Source organism: Puntigrus tetrazona, chromosome 13 (assembly GCF_018831695.1).
Source record: "Puntigrus tetrazona isolate hp1 chromosome 13, ASM1883169v1, whole genome shotgun sequence".
Lineage (NCBI taxonomy): Eukaryota > Metazoa > Chordata > Actinopteri > Cypriniformes > Cyprinidae > Puntigrus > Puntigrus tetrazona.
Window position 1 is genome coordinate 24,866,513 of NC_056711.1, and position 13,722 is coordinate 24,880,234.

The 13,722-nt window shown below is 37.2% G+C and overlaps 1 protein-coding gene across 5 annotated transcripts in view; it reads right to left on the minus strand.

Annotated features, from left to right (window-relative positions):
- The window catches only part of rin2a (Ras and Rab interactor 2a), a 30,104-nt gene that overhangs the window by 9,294 nt on the left and 7,088 nt on the right, over positions 1 to 13,722 (minus strand). For 3 of the 5 annotated variants that reach the window (XM_043255301.1, XM_043255299.1, XM_043255300.1), the window contains 6 exons: positions 9,863 to 9,961; positions 6,040 to 6,128; positions 4,697 to 4,895; positions 4,490 to 4,598; positions 3,589 to 3,661; positions 2,662 to 2,753 (listed from right to left, as the gene is read on the minus strand). In XM_043255301.1, the coding sequence (XP_043111236.1) occupies positions 2,662 to 2,753; positions 3,589 to 3,661; positions 4,490 to 4,598; positions 4,697 to 4,895; positions 6,040 to 6,128; positions 9,863 to 9,922 (622 nt within the window). In that variant the 5' untranslated portion in view covers positions 9,923 to 9,961. Of the gene's footprint in view, positions 1 to 2,661; positions 2,754 to 3,588; positions 3,662 to 4,489; positions 4,599 to 4,696; positions 4,896 to 6,039; positions 6,129 to 8,971; positions 9,033 to 9,862; positions 9,962 to 13,722 lie in introns of all 5 variants that reach the window. The other 2 variants (XM_043255302.1, XM_043255303.1) reach the window with 2 other exon arrangements.

Here is a 13,722-nt window from a genome sequence, read left to right on the forward strand (position 1 = left end):
CGACAAAATCCAACAACAAAAATCATAATCATAAATCATAAATAAAACAAGACAAGAACAGGAAAATTAAACTTACACTACTAATATCAAGTCTTCTCTTCAGACTGCACAAAAGTTTACACGTCTACACTTTTTGCTGCGACTCTGCTGTCTGAGTTGTGAGTGGTGGAGTAATGCTGATACCCACACAGTGAATGGTGTGAGTCATGCATGCTGATGAGGAGGTGGGAGGAGGACAGGCACTGGAGCTCTCTGTTCCTCCTCTTACAGCGCACTCGTTCATACTAAACACCACCCCTTCAAATGTTTTCATGTGATGCAATACAAGAGAATGACTTTTCTTTGTATATCTTTGTTATGGGATAATTTTAATATAATATAAAATAAATATATCAGAAGAGAATAATATAATAATATAATATAATATTTGCCATTTATGTTTTAAACAAAACTGGTCTCATACCAGAAGATGGAATTAATCAAAAAAATGTATTACTGGCCCAGTGTCACATAAATAGCAATAACTGACCGGAATAAATCAAGCAAATGTTCACGGTCTGTCAAAATATACACCATAACCATTCGGCAAATGTGCTGAGATATAGTGACATCTATGGTCAAGAGGAAAACCAACATGCCCTTTTTTCTACAGACAAGGAAAATTCACATTTATTTATCTGACTCAGAGCGGGAAGCACTTGATTCACTCAGATCAGTTCTGGTGAACTGCCAACTGTGCAGGAGTGGCATAACTGGAAACCTGCACCTGTGTTTACAATTGAACTATTCTTTTATGTTCTCTTGTATGTCTCTTTTTTCACTTTCTGTAAACACACTTAAAATACAGCATTTTGTTTTACAACTTTGGTCTCTTCTACTCATCATTCTCAACTCTTTTCTTGTCCTCAGTTGACCTCCATTGTCCCGGGCATTATCGTCAGTCAATGAACAGCTGGAATTTTGTCTTGGTGGAGTTTCTCTTGGAAATGATCCTAGTATGGAGGTACCACACCCGTCACTGCTCTCAGCTTGACTCTGCATGGCCATTTCAGAATTCATTGCTGTTTAACTGTATTATTTTAAAAAAGAAAATACACTACCTGCGAGGACTATCTGTCTCGCCTATCCTATTCAAACTGCACGGTCTTCCTGAGAAAAACATGTTCCCCTCTGAGTTTAATATGTCATTTAAAAAAAAATAAAAGGTCATCCTGTTTCAAAGCTTCATCTTATTTCTCTTAGGAAAAAAAGCAATTTTTTAGATCAAAACGTATCCCTAAAAAAGTCATTAACTTGGTTTAGGTCTTTTTAGTCTTTCTTCAGTAAAATGTGGAGCTCTTTTTACCATAAGTCAAACAATTCTGCCATATAATTAAATAAAGCTACAGGGATAAAATATATTTTGTAATGAATCTCATAATCTCTGCTAAAAAAACCGCAACAGTTTTGTGTTTAAGATTTTATACGTCTCAGTACAGGAATGTTTTACCTCACATACGTCAAGTAAGGTGCAAGATTACATGTAGTCTGAATCAGACACAAAGCACACAGGTAGATCTCTGTTTGACAGACATTTACTAGCGTCAAACACATCTGTTCAATTTCACCTAGTCAACATCCCGTCATCTTCATATGTCGGCCACATGAGCTGTTTGTTAAATGCCACGTGTCGAATATAGCAGTATGTTTGCTGACACAGTAACACCTGTACAGTCAATGCTGCAGGACATATCTGCCTTATGTTCTTCACAACATGCTGGATGTTGTCACACTACAAATACAACATGTTCATCAGCATATAGGTCTCAGGTTTTAAGACTTAAAAACGATAAAAAAAGACTCACTATGTGTACAATTATGTTGAATTTGTTAGCTTCTCTTACTCAGTCATTTAGATACTGTTTATTCACATTTAGATATTCTTTGATGTCAACACTCCGGTGTAATAATAAAAAAACATGAATAATCAAACAACAGTTAAACTGAATCTGGAGCAAATGGCCATTAACTGGTTATTGGCCAACATGAAAATCATTTGTAATTTATTATTATGGACAATAATTTTAAAATGTTTATCCCTTTTGCATATGCATATATATTCTGTGCATTTGTCTTTATGTTTCAAGAGTTAGTGTTTACTTGTAAATGAAATGCCTAACTAAATTCTTCAACCAGATTTAACTGCTCAACGGCGACTAAACTTTGATACACTGACTGTCAATAAAACTCTGTCAATAAAACTCTGACCCCAAACATTTGAACGTTAGTATACTGACATATAGTACCACAGCACACTTATGGACCATAACTTGACTGTAACATGAAATGTGCCTTTGACAGCATAACAAAAAAGTATAAATTAAGCTAAAACATCAAACAAACAAACAAACAAAAGCAAACAGTTTATTACTAGGTCAGCCTTTACTCCGATCAGATGCATGACTAATCCCTATAATTCTATATAAAAACTCTACCCTAAATTCAAGATGAGACCTGCATTAGGTTTACAGTACACAAACTATCACACCCAGTCACACAGACATACAATAAACACAAAAAAAGTTGAGGGTCATTAGAGGAGCAATTACGCTGTCTTGGTGAGAAACTCACCAGTCAGCAGTTAAGCTCAGTAAAACTCTGGAAAGCAAAAAAAAAACTCACTTCTTCCTAACTGGGCCACCTCTTCCAGATCTTTAGGGGTCTTTGCAGCCGCGATGGCCTCGGGCAGCTTCAGTGTGAAGGGCAGAACGTCCCTAAAGAGGACAGACGAATGTTGAGAAGCGCTAAAAACATTACTAAAATGCTTCAAAAGAGTTTTAGAGTCACGCCAAATACTAAAAACTAAACAGCAGAAATATCTGGGCTGAGAGTCGTTGTGTGCTCTCGTGGAGAGAATGAAAGAAAGAATGAGTCAGAGAGAAAAACAGAGAGTGAGAGAGAGAGAAATAATGGGAGCATGTGGTTGAGTTTGGCAGAGAGAGGGCTGTGTTTATCCACTGACTTTTCTGCGTGGCATTGATGTAGACCTTGCACGGATTTGTTACGTCTCGCAAACCTCTTTGTTACAGAACTTAGTCTATATGAGTGAACTCTAGCTATGTAAACAGGTTAAGACAGAATAACTTTGATTACATTCTGTTTTTTTCCAAGCTCTCTAGTCAGACCCTTCCTTCCTGTTATTATCCGTGTTGGTCCTCAGTACTGGAATGCAGCTGAAACAGCATCATCTGGTTTTACTTTACCACAAACATTCTGGTTTATTCTGAGAACTTCAGGAGATTTTCTGAAAGGTGATGCGCACTCCCATTCAGTGCACACTCCCTTTTCATTGGCTGGTAAAATAGATAGTCCCACCTTAAATTCGCTCCATTGGTTGAGTTAATACTGTAGTTTTGAGCTGAGTCTGGGATCTATGCTTGTGTAATCATTACTAGTTGAGTCTTCAACAGTTTAGACTTTAAGGATAAAGCAAAAATTCTTATATATGATTAATATGTAACGCCAGCAAAGAATAAAAGGTCACTGTCCACCCGTTTATACATACTAAACAAGCTGTTTTTGTAGACATTTTTTGTGGGATCATCTTACCTGCTGATACAGCAGAACGCCACCAGTCGAAAGAGGTCTGCAAAGCTGATCCCTGAGCCCTCCAGAGAAAAAGCTGTAATAAAGTAACACACAGACACACACACACACACACCACAGTAAGTTACACACCACAGGAATTGCTATTGGAAAAACTGAAATGACCTAACAGTCTCTCTCTCAGGGAAAAGTAAACAGAGCCAAATTTGAACATTTAAACATCCTTCACACAAGTCACACAGGATCTGACCCACTTACTTATTACTGCATTTGCAGAAAGTGACAAAAACAGAGAGATGGGAATGAAGCAGAGTGCATAAACTGTGTTGATAAAGATAATAAACTGAACTGATTTCATTTAAGTAGAATAACAGCATTAGCACAACTGGATCCATACAAGTATTTCCAGACATTTGTGTAAACTGTTGTGTTAAAAAAATATATATTTATGAACAATTCCTACATTTAATAAAAGTTCTGCTTCCAACCAAATTATTTAATTTCCATATAACAAGCTGTCACTTTTTCATAAATATAATAAAAAGATGTGACTTTTCATATATTTTATGCATCCTTGTTAAATATTAATTCATGTATTAAAAGAAAAAAACTAAAACATACTGACCCCAAACATTTGAATGTTAGTGTATGCTGTGTAGTGTATATGATCCTATATATATCTATCTATCTATCTATCTCTCTCTCTCTCTCTCTCTATATATATATATATATATATATATATATATATATATATATATACTCTGATGAGATGCATGATCATTCTAAGAATTAGACATAAAATGCAATTCCAAATAATTAGACAGGTAAAAAAAAAAAAAAAGAAATGAAAAAGATGATGCAGATATGCACACTATTAGTGGTCTTCTAATGGAAATAAACTTACTATATTGGCTCTCTTTAACTGGGAAGTCCCGAACAATCAGTGTGTCACTGTCCATACGTAGGGAAATCACCTTTTTCTGCAGTTTATAACACCTCCTCACCACAAAACTCTAGACAGAACAGACACCAAATAAAACACACCGACAGTGATAAAACATAAATAACAAAAGAACCTATTGTTGTGAATGAAGGTGGCTCTTGTCATTACCCCTGCCGGCTGTGGCTGCAGAATGCGTCTGGCTTCCTCATCACTGAGAGACAGTAACAACCATACAGAGTGTGTCTGCATCAGTCTGTCCAGGATGCTCATGCGTCTGCGTAGAGAGTCATATCCAGAATCCCTCACCCCAGGTGTACCAGCGCAGGCAGAAGACTGAAGGAAAAGGCCGCTGACCTCTCCTTCCAGACTACAGATATACACATAGAGAAAGAAACCTTTATTTCACAATACATGGTTTATAGCAGATCATTTAAAAGAAAAATTGCAAATTGTAAGAATGCCAGATAACTACTGATAACAGGAAATGAAGGAAAGTTATTCTAATCTATTCTATTATTTTGTGCAACATTATCCTATGAAGATCATTCTAATATGCAGATTTAGTACTCAAGAAACATTTCATGTTAATATCAATGTAAAAAAAAACTGTTTTCCGATTCATATTTCTGATAAAAAATTGGATACTTTTCAGGATTATTTGATGAATGAATTTGATGAATAATTTTAAAAATGTCATTTTTGTTCAATGTAATGCATATAAAATATGAATTTCTTAAACAACAGTGTTCTCTAGTTAACACATCTGCATACAATGCATTTGAAATTTTGTAACTGCCAGTTACACTACTAAAGTAAAACATCACAAACTAATGTGAACTTATAAACATGCTACCCCTGCTAATTCACTAATGTGATTAATTTATACAATAATTAAATCAAATATTCGTGTCCATTGTCCATTTTGTTTAATTAGCCAAGTTTTTACAGATTGAGAGGAAGTAAGACCTCCCCCTGCTTTCCAAACCTACACTGATCTGTCGGTTCTGTAAAAACAAAAGTACTAGACCCAAATTAGAACTATTTTTTTTTATCATTAGTTTATTTGTTATTTGTTATCATATTCTGAATGTTAGAAATGTTTGTTAGTTGTCTCATTTCGAATGCAGTGATATCAAATGAGGGGGAAAAAAATTAAGACTCTTTTTTTTTTTTTTTTGTTAAGTTGTTTTCCAACTTCTGAAAGGTGATTGTGAAACACCTGATTTTAAATTTCGTGGAAATGCGGTATTGCAAAAGCATAGAATGTCCTACGGCTCAAAAATAAGACCTGCTCCACCTGCTGGAGAACACGGGAAGTACAATAACAAACACTGAGAACGAATCTCAAGCCGATGTTTGCGAAACTGAATACTGAATGACTAAATACATTTTTTGTTGTTGTTGAAAAAAATAATCCATGAAATATTTGAAATGTTGTCTCACACCTCGCAACCCCATTGTGCAACGGAGAACGCACACAACATCACATTCAATCCGAAGGAAGGACTCACCCCTGTAAGATCTCGGTCTCCGGCTCTCTGGCTGGCAGAACCATCTCCTGCTTTAGCTCTGAGATCTCCGTGGAGAATGTGTCAATCAGCTGTAGTCACACACACACAGAGAGAAAACACAAGACATTCTGAATGTGTGCTGGTGTGTCATTGAAGTTTTGTACGAATGGGAAGTGGCTGTCTCTGGAATTAGTCATCATGAGATGATTCCCAGTAAGCCAGCAACTGCGTCCGTTTCCTTTCAACAGCAAACAACGAGAACGATTCAGACAAAGACATCAAAGCGCACTGTCTGTACATTTCCTTTCATTATTCCTAAACGAAACACTGACCCGAGGTCGATGTAAAGTGAAACAGACAATATAGACACAATAAAGAAAGAAAATAAAATCTGTTTAAGACAAGATACTCTTTATTGCTGATCTGACCGCTTAAAAACACACGAATCATAGTGATTTTAGGTCACTTAGTTTTGTCGTAGTATGTTTCTCCTGATGGCCAGAAGGAGGCAGGTTGTTATTTTTTTCTCCCTCCCTTTTTTAATTAATTTATTTATTTTGCATTAACTGTTTGAACTTTTTATCCTGCAGAAATTCCAGTTAAGCACTACCACTTCCAGCTAAGCACTCATGCACGAGACAGTCAAGATTTCAGTGAAGCACTGACCATAAACCAGACAAGTAGAGACCCGTCCACACTTTCTGTTGCATTTCTTTTTTTTTATCTGAGCCAGCATTTTCCGCCTACACTCAAGAGGCATTTCTCTAACTTCATCTCAGACTTAGTCAGCAAACCACAATTACACACCAACTCTTGGCTCTTTTCAAAACACAGCTCACAGCCAAGAAAAGCACTCTCTAAAGACCCTAAAGGCCTTCAGTCGCAACAAAACGCTGCAGATTATTGCTGAATGAGCTACATACTTAAAAGGTCAAGAATTATCAAACCAACATAAAATAAACTGGCTTGCTAATGGCTTGATACAGCTCAGTGGGTTCCATGTGTTAGTCAAGAAATACCTCAAAACTAATTTAATCATATAAATAAAAACTCTCAGAAAGCGGCATGCAAGAAGAACTTATCCTTGAGCTTGGCCTAAATAAAGTATTTACAAGTTTAAATACAAGCACTTACTTTTGCACTTTTGACTAGCAATAAATACAATCAGAAAATAACACAAAGAATATATGATTTATTGTGTGTGCATGACATGTCATGTCTTTTTTTAAATACTTGTATTCAGCAAAGATGCATTAAAGTGGTAAAAGTGAAGTGAAGACTTATACATTGTGACAAAATATTTATACTTTAAAAAAATGCTGTTGTTTTCAACTTTCTATTAATCAAAGAATACAAATATTTAATATATTTATTGTTTTTACTTTATTTTAATCAAATGCGGTCTTAGTAAGCATAAGAGACTTAAGATTTTGCCACTTGTGCAAAAATATTATAGTGGGGAAATAAAATATTATAGTGGGAAAATAAAATGTAATTAAATGTAAAATAAAACATAATTATTAGCTAATTTTTATATACCAAAAAAATACCTAAATGAGATAAATGTTTATTTCTATTGGATGCTGACATTCATAAGAACACAGTAAATTACTCAGAGCTAATGTCAGCAATGAATGACAACAATAAAACCATCAATCATTTACACTTAAGAGACACAGCCCTGCTGAGACAGAAGAGATCTGATAAAACAAATCACTGAGCTTGCGCCGATGAATTCATCCAAAAGCAGATAACGACTTTAGCTTTACTGATGAGCCATTAAAAGAGGTGATGAAGCAGAATAAAAGGTGCATTTTCGTCGGCTGGACATTTGTTAGGAAAGTTTGATGCCTGTGAGGTGCTGGCTGGTGTTCTGGAGACTGGCGAGATCAAGAATTCTTCCAAACACTGCAGTCATCCGTGCCTCCCTTTAACCAGCCGTGAGGTAAAGTCATTCACAGCATACAAAGCAGCCAAGACTCTAGGAAACTATGTGCTGACATTTTACTAGCACGCTTGTTTCAGCCAAACACAGCCCTAACACTGAGAGGAGTTTTTGAAACATAAACACTCAAAGTGACAGCAGCAGACTTATTCAATTAAAGGGACTGTTCACTCAAAAATCACCATTCGGTCAACATTTACACATCCTCATCTTATTTTTTTTAAATCTTTATATTTATGGCATGGAAGAAAATGTTTAAAGTTTAAATTTTAATAAAAATCTTAGCCACTCTTTTCATATCATTTCATATAATGATATACCTGTATGACTGCCTTTTTGTCAAGATAATACCTGCTCAAAAATAAGATTTTGATTTAATGATGTACATCCTAATCAGAATTTTCATTTATATCTAGGAATATTTAAATAGAATGGTCTAAATTTAAACTGAGTCTGCTGTTTATCAGCTAATATTACTGATTTAATTTTTTAAATTAGTTTTATCATTTATATTAACATATAATCCGATAAAATCGAATAACTTTTTTATCATCATCTGACACTTACTATAGCTGATCTTTAAAATCACTAATAATGAAATGACATCAGAATGAATATCTATGTTCATACTGAACATTATGCTGCTGTATTGCCTTGTAGCACATAAAACAACTGATTATAGTGTTTTAGTCAGCCATTTATCCGTTGTTAGCCATAAGAGGAATTGGTATCAACAATAATTTGATGTTGTGCATTCCTCGCATTATAAAAGTCTTCCATATGTCTAAGTCTTCTTGCCAGTACTCTATTGAATATGTCATTATTTAGAAAAGAGCATCCAGGAAATTTTTTGAATATTCACCATCAGTCCTCTATGGAAACAAGAAAGTCATACATATTTGGAACAACATGAGCGCGAGTACATTTTTTTTTTTTTGATGAACTGCTCCTTTAACAGATGACAAAGGTAAAATTCAATCCGCTCACCACATTCCACTGTAGGATCATCTAAACTGATGACAGAGGAGAGATGTTACAGGAGTGTTTTCTGTTAAGGAAACAAGGAGGAATATAAATTTTTGTTCACTGACACTCATAATCTTATCATGCATTCATCACGGCCGATTAGTGTCAGAGCCTGATTTATTTGACTTTGGCCGCATCTGATTGTTTACATGTAACAAAGCTTGCACTTGCAACTACAATACAGCTTCCCCCTGCATGAAATATTCACAACACATGCTGGAGGGAAAAGTAAGGTCACCCTGAAATAATTACATAAACATTCACACATTCACTCTATGTTTGTTGGAATAGCTCGAAGAGATAACAACTGCATCTATCATTCTCTGAGAACCTCTTGAGCTCTGCAGCTTTAGCGCCGGCACAGAGAACAGACAGAGCGGCATTCCACGAGGTCTCCAGAGGCCTCGACTAACCTGCGCTCTGTCTGGCTCGAAAGTAGGACGAGCACTGAAAGCAAGCTTCTTGGGTGATGGCGTGGTTCAGTGCGTCATTAATTGCTGGTTGACACATTACTGTGTAAAATGTAAACTACAGTGGCATTCAATCGTGGACAAATCGCGTGTTTCTGACTACCTCTGAATGTGGTTTGAGTGATTGGATCACACGGCGTTTAGCTACAACTGCATTTAGCGTTGACAATTTCGGTCCGACTGAGATGAACCCTGAAAGGACAGTTCATCTAAAAATGTAAATGTAGTCACTGAGCCATGTCGTTCCAAACCTGTGTGGATTTTAATATAGAAAGCTCTGTGAAGCGATAACGGAGCACATGCAAATCTACATCCGGATCATGCAAACAGGCGCATACGGAAAACGAGGCATAGCTCAGAAGACGGCGTCGATGTGTCTCACCTTAAAAAAGCTGCTGCTCCGGTCCATGAGGCAGGACTGCATCATCATCTCTGTAGACATGGTAGGGTGTATGCAGCTCTTCTGTGTCAGGCTGGGTCTCTGTGGATCACAGACCCATAACTTGAAGCCCAGGAAGAGGAAATATGAAGCCATTCCTCACGGATAGGCCAAAGAAATTAGACTTAAAGCAGAAACCTGCAACCTGAGGCAGCACCTGAGGCCCACTCTAAAGTTTATTAAAAGCCTTCTTCTCATTCGACTCATTTCCTGACAGATGAATTAACTTGAACTACTCCCTTTATACACACACAATACTGTCTTATACTGTACATATACACAGTCACATGCTCAAACACATCCTGTCCTAGACTGCTCATAAGAAGATGCAACCAATATTATCTGTTACAGCCAGGGCTACAAATTTAACACATTAATTAATAATTATTGTTTACTGTATAAAATGTATGTATGTATGTATACGTTTAATTATTTGAATGCCTTAGCTAAAATTTTTAAAAATGTACACAGTGCATTTGCTTTGGAGATCATGGGAGAACTGGTAAAGCAAATAGAGATGACAGTCTGAGTTTAAATCTTTTGTTCACAAACTTTTGTTTTCAAAACAGCCTGAGGCATAATGAAGGGAGGGGGATCAGCTGGGAGAATGGCACAGACAAAACCAGGGCAAAGGTCAAGCTGTGAGAAAGGGTGGTGGAGGAGGCAAGGTAGCGGAACGTACAGCATTCTAACGCACTTAATCAGCCGTTTACGCACTGCTCAGCTCAGGTAAGAATCAAAACCAGCTCCATGGGGGACAAAAAAAACCCTGGAATGCAGCCATCACCTGATAAACACACCGATGAAAGCACTCTTTGCTAGGCTTTGTTTGACGAGCTAGGAACTGTATGAGAGTTTACCCAAAATTGAACATTTTCAAAAAATGTTGTTTCAAACCTGTAAGATCTTTGGAACTCAAATGAAGGTATTTATAATGAAATCCGAGAGCTTTCTGAACCTTCATAGACAGCAATGTAACTCAAATTTCCCAGCCTCTATAAAAAGCTCTCAGAAAGCTCTCTTTACAATTTAGGTATAATGGATCCAAACCATGAGTGGTCTAAAGTGATTAAAGGCTGAAGGCACTAACTTTTTGTATAGTACACATTTTGTGACTTCAAAACATGTCTTTAACATTCCTTGCAAAAGCAAGCTGCATTAATACGTCCTGTCTGAGAAACCGTAAACAATACAGCTATTAAAACAACGACACCACCCAATGCTGCCTCTGCAGGTCACTTTGTTCACGATGAGCAAGCGTCTCTCCTGGAGTAGAAGATTGTCATCAGCTGGAGCAAGAGCCAGCACTGACCCACTTCCAGATGCTGCAGATCCCCAAAACCCAGAAAGCTTTGATCCAGCACAGCTGTCTGAGCTATGCACAACAGCTTTTTCCTCCATATACAGCACTTGCAGTGTCAACATGACTCCGCTCTTACCGTCGACAAACGAAGCACAAAGCCTTTTTTCAGTGGTTGAATTTATGTGTTGAGCTAACACAAAGCTTCTGTCTGGGTGCTGACACTGTAAAGGAAATCATGGCAAACATGTGCAGCTCAGCTACAAAGCCTTTGATGTGACCATCAAGAAGCTTTGAAAAGAACCAGCATCTCCCCCAAAACCTTTCTTCTGCACATATCGCTATGGACTCGTGTTCTCCAGATTTATCAACATTGCTTAGTTCAGACTGTCCTCTGGGTGGAAGGTCCTTCAGTAAAACAAAGTCTTTAATTCCCTCCCCCATATCAGTGAAACAACTCTTTCCATATTCAAAATATAATCAGTTCACTAACAGTTTCTCTCTGTTTTATCAATAAATGTATATTGTCTTATTCTTCTTTCTCCCGTTTTACTTTCCTTTGTTTTTTTATGCATTATTCCTGTCTTTCAACTTTTTGTCATGTAGTTTGTGTTTTCTTTTTTTCAAGATTAATTATGCTAATAGCCTTGTTATTCATTAATTAGCCTATATTTAAACACTCAAGATCCATTAGCAAAACAATGAAGTATTATCACTATCATTATTATTGATGTTGTATAATCATTTTAAAATATTCTAATGATGCAACAAACGATTACTTTGAAAACTGACAGTAATACAAAAATATAAAAATGATTACCGACAACGAGTGACTTTAATCATAAATGATTTCACTGATAAGTATGCTTTGAACAATTATCCAGCTTTTGTGTTTTCATCGTCTCAATCTCTCTCTCTTCTAAATCAATCCCACAGTTCTTAGGTTTTTTTTCGTTCTCTTTTCCTGCCCAGTCGTCACGCTCAGCGGCAAGCCACAGTACAATCCAAAGGGCACAACTCTCACAACCACCCAGCTTCTTGGAAAAAAAAAACGCAGCAGTGAAAACGGAATTTAACATCAATGCTGTTGCGATGGTGGTTTTTCAGGAAATAGCTGGAGATGAAGGTGGGGTAAAAGAAAAATCTGAGTGAGTTCCAGGTATTTCCTGCACTGACAGATATGGATTGAGTTTGACATGTTAATCTAATCCTCTGTGTGAAGGGGCTTCACCTCATGTTGTTGCTGTAATGAGGCATCACAACACACATTCATCTTTTCTCAGCAGGGCTCAGCAACAATATTTTTTTTCTGCTTGCACTGCCAAAATTACATATTCCACAGCTACATCCATAAACATACGTTTGCTGTAAAATGATGACATATGATGCAAAGCAAGTGACAGTTCCATCATCTGGCTCGAACCTCTCTCACAGTGGCCCCGGGACATCAAGCAAACAATTGCTGAGCCCTGCTCAGTACATCAACCAGAAAAAGCAAGCAGTTATTTACCTTGCATCATCTGGTTTCTGTGCCTGTATCTGTTTTTGAAAGACTCAAAACACATACACGCATGCGGCTTGGTTAGTAAACAGGAAACCCCACGGCCGGCCAGCACTGGCAGAATAAACAGGCTAAGTTATTAACTGGCCACCGTGGAGTGCAGACACGCAGAGAGAGAAAGTCCAGTTCAATTGCTCATTTATCTCCCTCGCCCGCTATGATATCAATAGGGATGTCACGGCACTGGGATACACAGGAAAACTACAGTTGAAAGGAACAGCCTTTGTTAGTGTGCCGTTCAAAATGTCAACAAGTGACTAGAGGCAAACTTTTAGCATTTTCCATCAAAACAGGGCCATTTGTTATTGCGTGCTGGCTTGTACCACTACACAAAAGGTTCAGCACGCCAGTGTGTTTATATATATGTGTGTGTGTGTACGTAAAAGACCACTGAGCTGAGCTGTTTGGACTCACACAAAGGCACATCTGAACTACGAGGCACAGAGCGTCTCTGTGTCCTGCACACAGACACACACATAACAGGTGCTTGGTAGCAGAGAGGATTTTCTGTAGTCTGGAGAGACCTGGCAGGGCTTGACAGGAAATGGAGCTTGCAAGCAATTAAAGGGGCTGAGCTATAAACAAAGAGAACAAATATAACAGGAATGTGAGACACGACTCAGTATTTCTGGGATTCTTATCCTGGGCTGGTGTAAACACAAATCAAGAACTCTGAGTGCAGTGCATCTTAATATAAGCATGACAGTGAACAGCGGGACAGTGACAGTTTTTAGGGCAAAACATTGACAGCCTTAGAAATTGCAGGAGAACAGTGCAGCATTACTGAGAAACAAATCCAAATGTGACTGAGATAAACAAACTGCATATTTTATTAAAGGGATAGTTTACTCTATGATAGAAATTTCCAGAAATGTTTTAATTAATGAATTTAAAATGAATTATTTGTGCTTTTCTGTGAATATAAATGCTGCTTCTTGTGCA